This window comes from Saccostrea cucullata, unplaced genomic scaffold (assembly GCF_032062105.1).
Source record: "Saccostrea cucullata isolate Sc308-1 unplaced genomic scaffold, CSIRO_AGI_Scuc_v1 ctg1258, whole genome shotgun sequence".
In the NCBI taxonomy this organism is placed as follows: Eukaryota; Metazoa; Mollusca; class Bivalvia; order Ostreida; family Ostreidae; genus Saccostrea; species Saccostrea cuccullata.
In genome coordinates this window covers 21693-35239 of record NW_026921833.1, presented here as the reverse complement: position 1 = coordinate 35239, position 13547 = coordinate 21693, and the positions used below count along the sequence as shown (strand labels likewise).

Sequence of the window (13547 nt, the reverse complement as noted above, 5' to 3'; positions counted from 1 at the left end):
TACTTGAATTAGTGTTAGGCTTTGATTTTTCACGTGTTTCCCGCGACAAGACCTTCCTTTGTGTATCAATAAATTTGATTATTTGACCTTGGAAATGACCCACATTAAAAAAAGATAAAGCCTTTCTCACAGGCTGTCATATTTATTTTGAATAAAACCAAACCACACTTTATATGAAGAATAATAAAAATAGAATACTATTAAATTTTTGCTAAAATAACTATTTATTTATACTGAATCAACATGATTAATTTATAATGGCTCTTGACTAATATCAATGACACTTAGTGGATCCTTGCAAATAGTATCACACTCACTCTTGCTTTGGAACACGTTTTTGGAGTGAGCGTTAGGGCAGTCGGACCATAGAAAGGGCTCACACAGACCACGATTGTTGTCATAGAAGTATAAAACAATAGGGGGTCTAACCCTGGCGGCCGTTCCACAGAATCTGACAGGCGGAATGTCCACACAATCTGTAAAATCGCATTTAGAAAAGTAAAATAGGCCTCATATTCCAACAGTTTCAGTACATGGTATTGTGTATATGTGTCAGGGAAATGAGTGCATGCTTTCCAATAAAAGTCTTCCCAACAAAACTTCTCAATATAGATATAATTCGATATCTTTATGTTTTTGTGTTCAAAAATTTCTGTGATTTTTGTTATTTTACCCTGTCCTCCGTTCTTTCGTCTGGTTGTTCATTTTCAAAAAAAATATTTTTGATTTTTTTTATCTTCTGTCATTGGTTTTAAAGTTTTTACTACATTTTAAAAGTTTAATTCTTCTACCTACAATGTTACCCTACTGGCACAAGAAGGTTAAAAAAATACATCTCATTTCTGTTTTTTTTTTTTTATTGCAGTCAAATAAGCAGGTATCTTATTCGATTGAATAATAAATTTTTGATATAAATCATTATTTTTTTAAAAAAAAAAAAAAAAAAATAATTTAGATAATTAAGATCTTAAGTCTTGAAATGATATATTTTGTTTTAACATAGAAAAAAATATGTTTGCATGAACTTTTTATGAAGTAATAAATAATTATTTAGAAAATTCTTAAAGGAAATCATATCTCTCTAGCATTTTAAAGGAATGTGACCAAAGCAATTTGACAACAAATGATAATTATTTTATCTTAGTTTATTGGTAATATTCACCTGATATATATATATTAACATCTATACAAATACAGTCATATTTTACAAAATAGTGTTTAAAATGAATTAATATATAAAATCATTCATTGAATGAAAATATTTCTTTTTTTCAATGAAAGAAAGCATTAAAACAAAACAAGTTTTAAGAAATTAAACACCCAAAACAAATGGTAGAATCATCACATACCTTTTAAATTATAAGTAATACCCAAATAACAAGTCACAAATGATAGATTCAGAGTCAGCAAGCAGCACAGAAACCACCCCATATTTGTTTTCAGCCTTCTGTAAAAGACTATGGTTTGTTTTCCTGTCCAAACAATGTCAGTACCACCACCTGTTTTCAAATAATTATCTTTATGGATGTTACATGTAATCATCCCTAACCTTGGGCGATGTTTTTACGATGTTGCTGATTTTAGATAATTACGCTGAACAGATGTTCCTTTTCGATGAAGTTTTGATGTTATAAAGTATTATAAAGTTGTTAAACTGTATTTTTATTTTGAAGCATATAAATAATAAATATTCTCACTATCATCATTTGAAACCTCTTTTTCATAGTTGAATCTTGATAATTTGATCAATTCCATCCGTCTCCGGTAAAACTAAAAGAAAGAATATTGGTCAGTGGAACAATTTCAACCGCCAAGGGCATCCGAAACATTTCCTTTAATGATTAAAAAAACTTTTCAACTTCGTAACTGTGTTTTACGTACAATTTTAAAGTTAATGTAATGGGCAGCCAAACCAAAAGAAATAAATAGTCCTATCTACTGTTTTTTTTTTTCATGTTATAATCATTTCTTATCATACCTGCATATCGTATATCTGCAAAAATTCTTAGCACGGGTACATGCAAAATTAATTGGGAAAGGTCTGCGAATTTAAAAGATTCATTATTTAATTTGTCCTTTATAAATTTGACTGAGGAAATGTTGAGGGAAAAAAGTTTTCTTCCAAGAAAGTAACATTCACCATTTTTTAGAAAATATATGTGTAATAACCCAGGTACACTTGGCCTTAACTATTTATTTGACGATCAAAATAAAGTAATGGCAGTGACGGGGTAATATCATTCAAGATAGCATGTTGAGCAAACCAGATTTTTTTTCATGGACTTTAAATTTTTCGTTGAAAGGTGCACTACAGAGCATTGTTCTGTTGTTTTAAACTCAGAACTGTGTGTGGAGTCATATGTACATGAAGAGTGATTATCAAACACACAGTGTTCTGGCAGGGAAACGTTCACAATGGCTAAACAATTTATCGCTGGACTACTTGTAGCATTTGTATTTTGGAGCAGCTTACGTTTTTGAGGCGAGACTAAGTGATATTTACAAGGAAATAAAGAAACGTGACGAAGAGTTATCGATCAACATGTTTCCTGACAACTTTGGTATCATAAGGAGTAGAGTGTCCTATATGAAACCTACCCTAACAATACCCAGGTAGCCATCCGGAGCTGCGATTTGTAGCGGGTTGTTGTCATAGAAATTAGAAATAAAGAAATGAAGTACTCGGTTTGTGTATCAAAATACAGAAGGAACAGTGATCGGTTTCAAAAGGAAAAAAGACCCTTGAAATTTCCGGTGCCTAGGAGAAGTAAGCATCCCCAATGACAGGTCGAACCTGCGGACCCGTAGTGAGCCTACAAAACTGAAGCTCTCTGAAATTAATTAATTTACACCTTCTCTGCTAATACATCCGTTTTTTCTAAGACTAACCAGCTAAACATATATTTACAGTACTACAAATCATATAAATTGAAGAATTTGAATTATCATTTTTTTTAGGTGTTTGCTATAGTAGTCTTTACAGTTTCCTAATTTCAGAATGAACAGAGCATGAAAGACAATAAAATTTGCAACATCACCATTTTTTTTCGTCCTGAACACTTTTGGACTCCACCGAGGGAGACAATTACAAAGATTTTTTTTTTTAAACTGAGCTTCCTGTCTTTCAAACTAAAAATCTCATTTTGATATTTTGAAACATGCATCTGTGACATCAGACTGGGATGTTATTGGTTTTACTATTTTGTTAAGTACTACCAAATTCAGAATGTCTGCTTCTTCTCTGATGACATTGGACAAAGATATGCATGCTTACTTTAATATCATTATTCAATGCATTTTTGTTGTTGTACATATTCGATTGAAACAGGCTAACCGCTTTTCAGAACTTTCATACTTTGATATTTCATGGACTTTGAATTCACATTAAATGGTGCACTGCAGAGCACGGTACAGTAAATATGTGTGAAGCCATATACATATAGATCGATAATTATTCACACAGTTTTCTGTCAGGAAAACATTTTCACCATTGCAATGGATCCAATTATATAATGCATTGCAGGTTTACATATAGCATTTGTGTTTGGAACAGCTTACGTTTTTGAGTCGAGATTAATTTTAAGTGAGATTAACAAGGAAGTAAAGAAACGTGAAGAAGAGTTATAGATCATTAGACTGAAAAATAAAGAATGACAAACGAAAGTAAACACGTTAGAAGAGTTTGAAAAGAAAAAATCACCACCGGGAATCCCTGTAATTTATAATCAATGCATGCATGTGAACTATAAATCATTTAATCACTATTTTTATGAGTATATAATAATGAATGTCTAATAGTCGGACTGAGAAGGTTACATAGTGCCAATTATCAAATTCAAGACAGGGATAGCTCCGAGGTTTTGTTTAAAAGGATTTTTTGGAAAATTGCTTTAACATACATTGAAGCTCCATTCCATCAAATTTAAAATGTCATAAAAATTGATCAATATTAGTAAATAATTATATTTCATATATTTTCCGTCTTTTTCAGTTTAATAGGGATATAACAAATATATATTAAACCACCCGGTAGTATCTGTTGTTCCCGGGGACATTTTTTTTCAGATTAGGGAAAATATATTGGATTTATACTTGAGAAGGTTACATAGTGCCAATTACCAAATTCAAAACATGGGTAGGTCCGAGGTTTTGTTTTAAAGGACTGGCATATGTATGTGCAAAATGGCTTAGTACGGGTACATGCAAAATTAATTGGGAAAGAGGGGGCTGCGAATTTAAAAGATACATTTTTGTCCTTTGAAAGGGTGACTTTGAAGAAATGTTGAGGGGAATAACAGTTTTTTTTTTCAAGAAAGAATCATTCACAATTTTTTAGAAAATATATGTGTAATAACCCAGCTACACTTAAAATTAGCCGTAACCATTTATTTGACGATCAAAATAAAGTAATCGTAATGACGGGACAATATCAAGATAGCATGTTAAGCAACCCAGATTTTTTTCATGGACTTTAAATTCTACTAACCCTTGTTCATTGAATGGTGCACTGCAGAGCATGGTTCAGTTGTTTTAAACTCAGCACTTTGTGTGGAGCCGTATACACGTAGAGTGATAATTGACCACAGAGTGTTCTGTCAGGAAAACATTTTTAGATTTGCAATGGATACAATTAGACAATGTATCGCAGGACTACTTGTAGCATTTGTGTTTGGAGCAGCTTACGTTTTTGAGGCGAGATTAAGTGATATTTACAAGGAAATAAACGAAGAGTTATCGATCGTTAGACTGAAAAATAAAGAATTACAAACGAAAGTAGAAACATTAGAAGAGTTTGAAAAGAAAAGAGGAGAAAAACTAACAAAGCGTGTTGAAGTTGTAGAGAAGAGTCTGGATAATGTCGAAGAATATCGCCAGAAAGTAAATTTGATTCAGACATCTGTCTCCAGTATCAAGAATAATGTAAACAAGAATCATGAAAATCTGGAACAGCAGTTGAAGAAAATAAAGAGTTTACAGGACACAGGTGAATATAAATTGCTGATTAACAGGGAGGAAGTTACATGATAAGTTGTCAGTGCCATTGACCTAAAGTCCTCACTTAGATTTTATTCTAGATTACGAGGCACATATATATTCTAAAATATGAATAAATTAATATGAAGATATCCATTTATTACTAGGTAAACCAAAGAACTACGAACTCTAACTCTTGATTCCCGCCTACATTTTACACCCATTAAATTCAATTTTAATGGCAATTTAGCCATTAAATCTTTGTTTAATACAAAGATCAAGTCTATGGTAATTGATTAATAATTTTATTTCCAGCGCTAGATAGTAAATTATCATTAATTCCAGCTCTTGAAAAAAGGGGGTTAGGCGATATTTTCTGGTGAAATCGAACTTTCAAGCATCACCATATTTTGAAATAGTTTTAAATATCATAAAATGTATCTCATATCTTTTCTTATGTTTTACGTAAATAAAAAAGCATATATAAATAAATAAAATACAATTATTTAGTTGTAAATAGCTTTAAAATTTGTGAAAAATCGGCAGCATATTTTTCGTTTTTTGTCTATAAACATATGTTCCCCCCCCCCGTGAAACACAAGAAGCTTTGGCATAAATTTGTTAAATGACAGTCCATATTACCTGTGAAAAGGAATTTTTGTTTCACGGGGGGGAAAGATGTTTTAAAAATATTTTCCGTTTTCCGTTGATTTCTAACCAAAATTATAGAGTTATCTCTCTTTGGTATCCCAAATACGAAACGTTTTATGAAAATTCATATAAATATCTATAAAAACTTCGAAAATCATTCAAATATGTTAACTTTTGAAAATTGACTTAGAGGTAGGCGGGAGAACAATACTATCGTTCGTGGTTCTTTGAATTGTTAATATCTTTGCATTTCTTCAAAAATAGTAATAAATACGTATATACAAGGGTTGTCCCAAAAAGTCGTAGACAGGGAAAACAGTTTAGTTTCTCTTTGCTATATTAGATTTCTTCATTTGTCATAGCAAAAAGTAATATTTTATGATTAGGCCTTTCAAGTTTCTTGATGATATTACAGTTAATAAAAAGAAATATGAGAAAAAAATGAAAACATGTAAGTGTATATTGGCGCACGAAAGCAAGCATAATTTATGTCTTATAACGTCTTTATTTTTTTTACCCTCAAACGTGTCTGTCAACTTCTAAAAAAAATTTTAGTGAAAAACTACACATGGCTAAGGGACTGACTTAAATTCCCGTCTTAAAAAACGTATTTTTTTGCAGATTCAAATTTCACTTGAAAGATATTTTAAAGTAGGTCTATACTCGCACTCCGTCATTTACGAATAGTAAAACCGGAACCGCGCTCCCTTTTTCGAGATGAAATTTTTTAACTATATTGGTTTGACTTTTACTTAGCGTTTTAACGAGGCCCGATCTAGTTAAAAATTACGAAAACGGAATGATAAAAATTTTTAATTCTTGGAAATATACTTGTATGTTTTATGCTTAGAAAAATTAGGATGAAATTTTGTTACCTTGCCTTTATTGTAGTGAAATGGGGGCACTGTCAAGATATGGACCATTTTTCGTGTTTTATACACAATTACATACTAAAACTCTTCAAAAAACAAAGAAATTTACAAATTAAAAAAAAATACATGATGAAATTCTTTATTTTTCACATATATCATGCAATTTTCATTCCTCTTATAAAAAATGAAAAGAAAATTGGGGGTAGCCTTTATTGCAATGAAAAGGGGGCATGTCAAAACAGAAAATTTAGATTTATTCTATCCAACTACATATTTTATAGCTCGCAATGGGTTATGTAACAAACGATTGTAATACTGTATTTCTAAAAAAAATAAATAATTCTTACATTATGAAATTATTTTTTCGCCATGCTTTATTTTTCTCTTAACACGCGACGTTGTTTTACGTGGAAAATTGGGGTAGAAGGGTGTGTGTGTGTGGGGGGGGGGGGTGTAAAGGCGACAAAATTGCGATTTTTACTAACATCATGTACTATATAGAAAAAATAAAATCTTAGGGGGGTTCAATTTAAATGATTTATAGACTTATTTTATTTTTTAAAACTGAATATAATCAATGCCTATTTAAGTCTGCAATAAAAAGACTGTGTATAAACACTTCAACATGTTCAAAGAGAAAGACTAAAATCGTTTACTTTTAGCTGTAGCGTTTGTTTTTTTTAAACTCACAAATTGAAATAAAACAGGATAAAATCAATAAATCTGTACCAAAAAAAATGATCCCTCAAAATTATTTAGGTCCCAAAGTTGTTAATTAATCTAAATATTTAAAAAAAAAATATAGAAATGCCAGCTTTCAATGCATATTCTATAGAGCTACCAGGTAAGCAAGATCTGCGAAACAGTTTAGCGCAATTTGACGTCATTTTAATTGTGACGTTATTATGTTCAATTGTGACGGCAGTCAAGGGTATTGTGACGTGCCTGAGTCGACTCTGCGTTAAAACGTATGCGCAGATCAAGTAGATCGGGCCTCGTTAAATATATGGTTACGATTTTGCTCGAAGTCGGTCGCGTCAACAAACACGTATTCTACAGTTTAAAGATAAATTAATTAAAAAGAGAAGGCTGGGAACAGCTTTCGGTTGACAGAATTAATTAGGTAATAAAACGATATTTCTGTGAATGATGCATGTTTTATACGCCGCGCCGAAAACACGGACCATATACATGCTACATCAGAACATGTATCAAACTATCGAGGCGACTATTGTCGGCGGCCAAGTTGAAGCTAACAGTGATAATTCGGAAAAAAAAGTAATGACTACGATTTGACTTAGACAATTTATGGATTTGCTAATCAAACATTACAAAATTTACTTTGAATAATATTTATTGCATAAAATACATACCCCCTCCCCCAACCTGCTTACCCACGAATCCCAATGCAAAATTATCTTGTGAATAAGTATTTGACAAAAGTTGATTCACGTGCAGCACACTTCGTTACTTTCTGTAGCAAAATCATCCAGTTTCTGAGAATCAGTGAATTACTACGCAGGGGGAATAAGGAAGCATACAAAATATTCTACCTTGACTAAATCAGTGCTACATTATGACGTCATAGTAGGCGAGATGACGTCAATTTTAGAACACAAGTTTTCATAATTGGTATTTAGAGATGTAATTTAACTCTAGAAAATAAATAGAAACGTGTAAACATTAACAAAAATAAAATGTTTTTATTTTGTTATGATGTATTCTGTCATTTTGATTAAAATCTACAACCGATGACGTCATATGTGTACATCAAGTAACTTGGGAATCGATCGGGAATTGATCATGTCGTGTAAAGAGAATTTGGCTCTGACGGCATGAATAAAGATACGTAAAATGGAGTTTAAAAGCAAATATCGTGAATATTTTGTGAAATTCATATGGAGTTCAGTTAATAAAACAGGTATGCTAATCTATATTTATCGATAATACTCTCTGTCGAAGACAGTCAGCTATATACGTATCCCGGTCGGCCTTTCCTCTGTCAATTGTGACAAAAATAATGCAACAGAACAACAATAAGCTGTATATTTCAAAACATAAAATTTGTACAGATGGAAAGTTTGCATCCTAAAATACTTGGAAAGTGCTGCTAGAATCCCGAGTTAAGCATGGTTTTACGAAAAATCTCTGTTCAAAGGTAAAAAATTCAAAACATCGGTTAAGGTTTCGTGCGAATGTGTGGAATAATTATTTTACTGACAGGACAGTGGGATTCTAGCAGCAGTTTTAAGACAAAATAGATGTTTTTCAACTACATTATTTACTCAAACAAATTATTAAACTCCGGGGTATTGTTGTTCTGTTCGCTTTTTTATTAAGGAAAATTTCGCTATTAATAGAAGTCACGTGATGCCGTGGTGGTGCTGCAAGTGGTTGCGTTAGACACTCTTTTATCTTTATGCAATAGATAATAATAGTTTACGCTTATCAGCGGTTTTGGTAAATTATCAAACTAAATTTTCTTTAAAAAGTCTGAATTTCCCGAAAAATGACTTATATGCTTCCTTAACATACCCGCGTATCATTTTCATCGTCTCCAATTTACAGACAAGTGTGTTTTATTTATTTATTTATTATTATTTTTTTTTTTTTTTTTTGAGTAAAATAAGATAAATTTTAGGGACAATAGGTTTTGGTGTGTATAATTATATTGTTTTAAATTATGTACAACCTTGTTAATACAAGTATACACTCAAACATTAACAGTATTACAGAAAAATGTGGGAATACATTACTTCTGGAAGAAAGAAAATAGGGGGGTCCCTTTAGTGTAGAGCTTATACCACGAAAAGTAATACGTCAACATATGATTTTTTTTAAGCTTATTATTTTTCTTAAATATAATTTAGTAAAAATAATGCAAATTTACGAAGTTTGAGTCCATAATTTTTTTTAAATGACCGAGATTGTCCTGTGAAGCATGTTTTCTCACATTAAATTTTGATACAATAGCCTAATAAATAGCCTTCGGCCTCGGGCAACAGTTTCCCAGGTCTCCCCCACTACCTCGGGACAACAGTTTGACTGTTTACCTCGTAGTCATTAAATAAGTGTATAATATAATAGTTATATGCGTGAATTATTAAGAATTTGCCGACAGAGCATATCGGCCTTTATATAAATTATGACAATATAATTAATATGAAAGGTTTATATTTGAAAATTCATAATTTCAAAGAACATTGAATACATTATGTTTATGCAAAATTTGGTTAGTATTGGTTTCATGTTAAAAAAGTTATAAACATTGAATTTTCCAAAAAATATTGCCAAAGTTCAAGTCTTTATCATTAGTAGTATTTTTGTAAAGACTATAGTCAATAGTTGGTACCAAAAGGGAGAAGTTGTCACAAGAAATACAAATGTGAAGCATGAAAGTCTTGACACATTTTTATGGAAAAGTTACAGTTACAGTTTTTGCTCACCTCATAGCTAGACAGATAAAAAGACTGACAGACAGAAAGACAGAAGGACAGGACAAAGATATTAGTATATAACACTCAGAGTTCTTTGGGTGACTCGTCCCTCGCACACTATCCTCGACTTTGAACAGTGTTCTCTAGTTTGCTGATACAGTCATGTGATCTAATTTGAAATTATTCCAAATGTTATTTATTTGAAAGCTTACACAACTCAATTCACATCATAGGAATATAATCTTGTCTAGTGTGGTACAACAAAAACGCGTGTTTGCTTTACATGCTGTGAATGGTTTCTCGATTTTCCTTTTACAAATTTTATTCTCCAGGCCCAACCTTTGTAAGATGGGGAAGAACAGACTGTCCAGGCACGTCCATCTTAGTTTATAAAGGTGAGAAAATAACTTTTCCAAAATATAAAATCAAACAAATAATTTTGAATAATAGATCGATTGATTATTCTTTTTAAAATTCAAATTGTTTTCACTATCATTTAGTGATAAAATGATAGCGATAAAAACCTCAAAATGTGATCACTATCATTTATATTTTCTTGACACACACATACTACAAAATCAATTTTTTTTTTAGATTAAGGAACTGTATCAATATAAAGGTACATTTTCAATTGGATTATTTGAAGAAATGCTGACTTCAAAGCAAATTATACAAAAACAACAATATAATTTTTACTCAAATTATAATATGCAATGAGTTTTGTTGTATTATACATCATATGTAAGAAACAGAAAATTCTACCTTGTTGCTTATAAGGGAGCATCACAAAATATCAAAACTACCGGTTTTGTTCTGTTTTTAGTTCACCTAAGCCGAAGGCTCACGTGAGCTTTTCTGATCAAAATTCGTCTGTCTTCTGTGGTCGTTGTCGTCGTCGTCGTCGTAAACTTTTCACATTTTCATCGTCTTCTCAAGAACCACTTGGTCAATTTCAACCAAACTTGCCATAAAGTATCCTTAGGTAAAGGGGATTCGGTTTGTTCAAATGAAAGGCCAAGCCATTCTCAAAGGGGAAATTATTATGAATTAGAGAAAAATTAATAGCATTTTTCAAAAATCTTCTCAAAACCACAAGGCCAGGAAAGATGACACTCATGTGGAAGCATCCCCAGATAGTGTAGATTCAAATTTGTTCGGTTCATGATCCCAAGGGGTAGGGTGGGGCCACAATGGCCGATCAAATTTTTATATAGGAGTATAAAGGGAGGATCTTCAAAAATCTTCTTCTCAAGAAACTCTCGACCAGGAAAGATGAAACTCATTTGGAATCATCCTCAGGTAGTGTATATTCAAGTTTGTTCAATTCATTACCCCTGGGGGTAGGGCGGGGCCACAGTCGCCGATCGAAGTTTTACATAGGAGTATATAGGGAAATTCTTTAAAAATCTTCTTCTCAAGAGCTACTTAGCCAGAACAGATGAAACGTAGGTGAAATCATCTTCAGGTAGTGTAGATTCAAATGTGTTCAAATCATGATCCCTGGGGGTTGAGTGGGGGAGGGACAAAATGGCTGATCAAAATTCTACATAGGACTTAATAGGAAAAACTTTTAAAATCATCTTCTCAAGTATTTCAAAGCCATGTTTAATGATATTTATGTGGAATCATCTACATCTTCAAATAGTGTAGATTCTAGTTTGTTCAAATCATCACCCCCAGGGATAGGGTGGGCCACAATGAGGAAAACAAGTTTTACATTAAAATGTATATAAAAAATTTCCCAACAACAATCCATGATTAGTAATACTAGAATTTATATTGAAGCATTGTCGGGTAGTGTAGAATTTAATTTGTTCTTATCATAACCACCAAGGGTAGAGTGAGGCCACAATGGTGGATCAATTTTACATAAAAAATAAAAGAAGAAATCCCAAGAACAGAAAAGCTATATTTAGTCATATTGACATTTAAGCAACCTCATGTATTGAAGATTTAAATATATTCAAATCCTGGCACTTGGGGTAGGGAGTGAATCAATGTGAATCAATTTAAATTATTTTGAAGTTATATAGAAACAAAATGTTTTTAAAAATATTTTGATCAAGAACAGCAAAGTCATCTATGAAGACAATCTAAAGTAGTATAAAAATCCAAGCCCCCTCCACTTTCAATGAACTTTTTCAGTTCTGATCTGATTTGTGCTTTTTCCTAGCAGATTTGCTCAGGTTAGCGATGTGGCCCCTGGACCTCTTGTGATAAGTAATACAACATATGAAAAATACAACATTTTTTTTTTACAAAAGAATGAAAACTCAAAGATTACAAGATTTTTAAAAATCTATGTTTAAATTAACAGCGGCGTAAATCATACTATTTTCATTTTATACTATTTTAATGACCCCCTCTTAAGAATTTCCAATATATCCCAATGTCACATGCACATGTTTACGTCTCCATTTTACATATCATTAGAAACATCCTATGAAAATCAATAATTAAACTATCTCTAGATTTTTTTTTAAATCTGTTATTTCTTACGTTTGTTAAATTTTACTAACTTTTAAGGATTTAATCCTTTTAATATCTCCTTTTAATATCTATCTAACAGGATACGCTGCTGGTTCTCATTATTTACATAAAGGTGGCGTTTCTAATTTTATCTGTCTGCCTGAAGAGCCTCAGTGGGGAGACAGAACACCAACTGTACATCTAGCTTTTGCTTATGGAACTGAATACGAGAGCAATATGTTTGGAGAAAACGCACATCAACAAGACGTACCATGCAGTGTTTGTCAGACTAAGACTGGTATTAACTCTATAATGATTCCTGGTAGAACAGTTTGTTATGACGGATGGACATTGCAATATAAAGGGTACCTAGGAGCGGGATATCATGACCACCCATCTGCTACGGAATATATCTGTGTAGATGAAAATATTCAGTCAGTTCCAGGCGGGTTTGAAAATAAAGATGGAAAGCTTATTTACCCCGTAGTTGCCAAATGTGGTGCATTAAGGTGCAGTCCTTACATAGAGAACAAGCCACTCACATGTGTTGTTTGTACCAAATAGGTATTAGTAACAACATTCGAAATTATCATAGTATTGGTTTCGTTGATGATGCAATAAGTTGTATTTGTTTTGCTTTTTTTTTTAACTCGAAGAGTATTTTATTGCTTGTTTATGTGATAAAAATATATTAGAAATCTGAATCATTGCCTTGCATTCAAGAAAAAATAAAATGAGTTTGAATCATAGACCCCAAAACAAATATTCAATATATGTGGAACTTAATCCAGAAATAAACAACTGCAATTTAGATTGAAATTGTTTTGTACGTGGGTATACAATATATTACATAGAATGGATTCTGAATGAAAAATAACTCTCGCTAAGTTAACCATCTTAGTAATACATTTTTCAAAATACACCTTTTTCAGATTTAATCAAATTATCCTTACAATATATGTTGCAATGTCAATAAAAAGCATCAATTGTCGTCCGGGAACCACCAAATTCTTCAGATAACAAGAAAAGAATTCTTCAACATTCTTTGATATGCATGATAAAGGCATGCGTCGGAATGAAAGAGACTTTAATGGAGAAGATTTACAGTAAGTTTCTGATCATATGAAAAGAGAATAAAAAGATA

General features: G+C 31.9%; 2 protein-coding genes across 2 annotated transcripts; one reads left to right on the top strand and one right to left on the bottom strand.

Annotated features, from left to right (window-relative positions):
- Positions 1 to 224: 224 nt before the first annotated feature.
- On the bottom strand, positions 225 to 1548 carry LOC134260792 (uncharacterized). The gene is made up of 2 exons (XM_062743337.1): positions 1350 to 1548; positions 225 to 476 (listed from the first exon to the last, which is right to left on the bottom strand). Exons 1-2 carry the CDS (start codon positions 1540 to 1542, stop codon positions 253 to 255), a joined length of 417 nt encoding a protein of 138 aa, XP_062599321.1. The 5' UTR covers positions 1543 to 1548; the 3' UTR covers positions 225 to 252.
- A 2968-nt stretch (positions 1549 to 4516) lies between these two features.
- LOC134260791 (short-chain collagen C4-like) lies at positions 4517 to 13125 on the top strand. The gene is made up of 3 exons (XM_062743336.1): positions 4517 to 4984; positions 10267 to 10329; positions 12504 to 13125. Exons 1-3 carry the CDS (start codon positions 4621 to 4623, stop codon positions 12965 to 12967), a joined length of 891 nt encoding a protein of 296 aa, XP_062599320.1. The 5' UTR covers positions 4517 to 4620; the 3' UTR covers positions 12968 to 13125.
- Positions 13126 to 13547: the final 422 nt, after the last annotated feature.

Coding starts and splice junctions, on each gene's coding strand:
- LOC134260791 (XM_062743336.1), top strand. CDS start 4,621: ATGGATACAATTAGACAATGTATCGCAGGACTACTTGTAGCATTTGTG. Junction 4,985..10,266: donor AAAGAGTTTACAGGACACAG/GTGAATATAAAT, acceptor TTTATTCTCCAG/GCCCAACCTTTGTAAGATGG. Junction 10,330..12,503: donor GTCCATCTTAGTTTATAAAG/GTGAGAAAATAA, acceptor TCTATCTAACAG/GATACGCTGCTGGTTCTCAT.
- LOC134260792 (XM_062743337.1), bottom strand. CDS start 1,542: ATGATTACATGTAACATCCATAAAGATAATTATTTGAAAACAGGTGGT. Junction 477..1,349: donor TATTACTTATAATTTAAAAG/GTATGTGATGAT, acceptor GCGATTTTACAG/ATTGTGTGGACATTCCGCCT.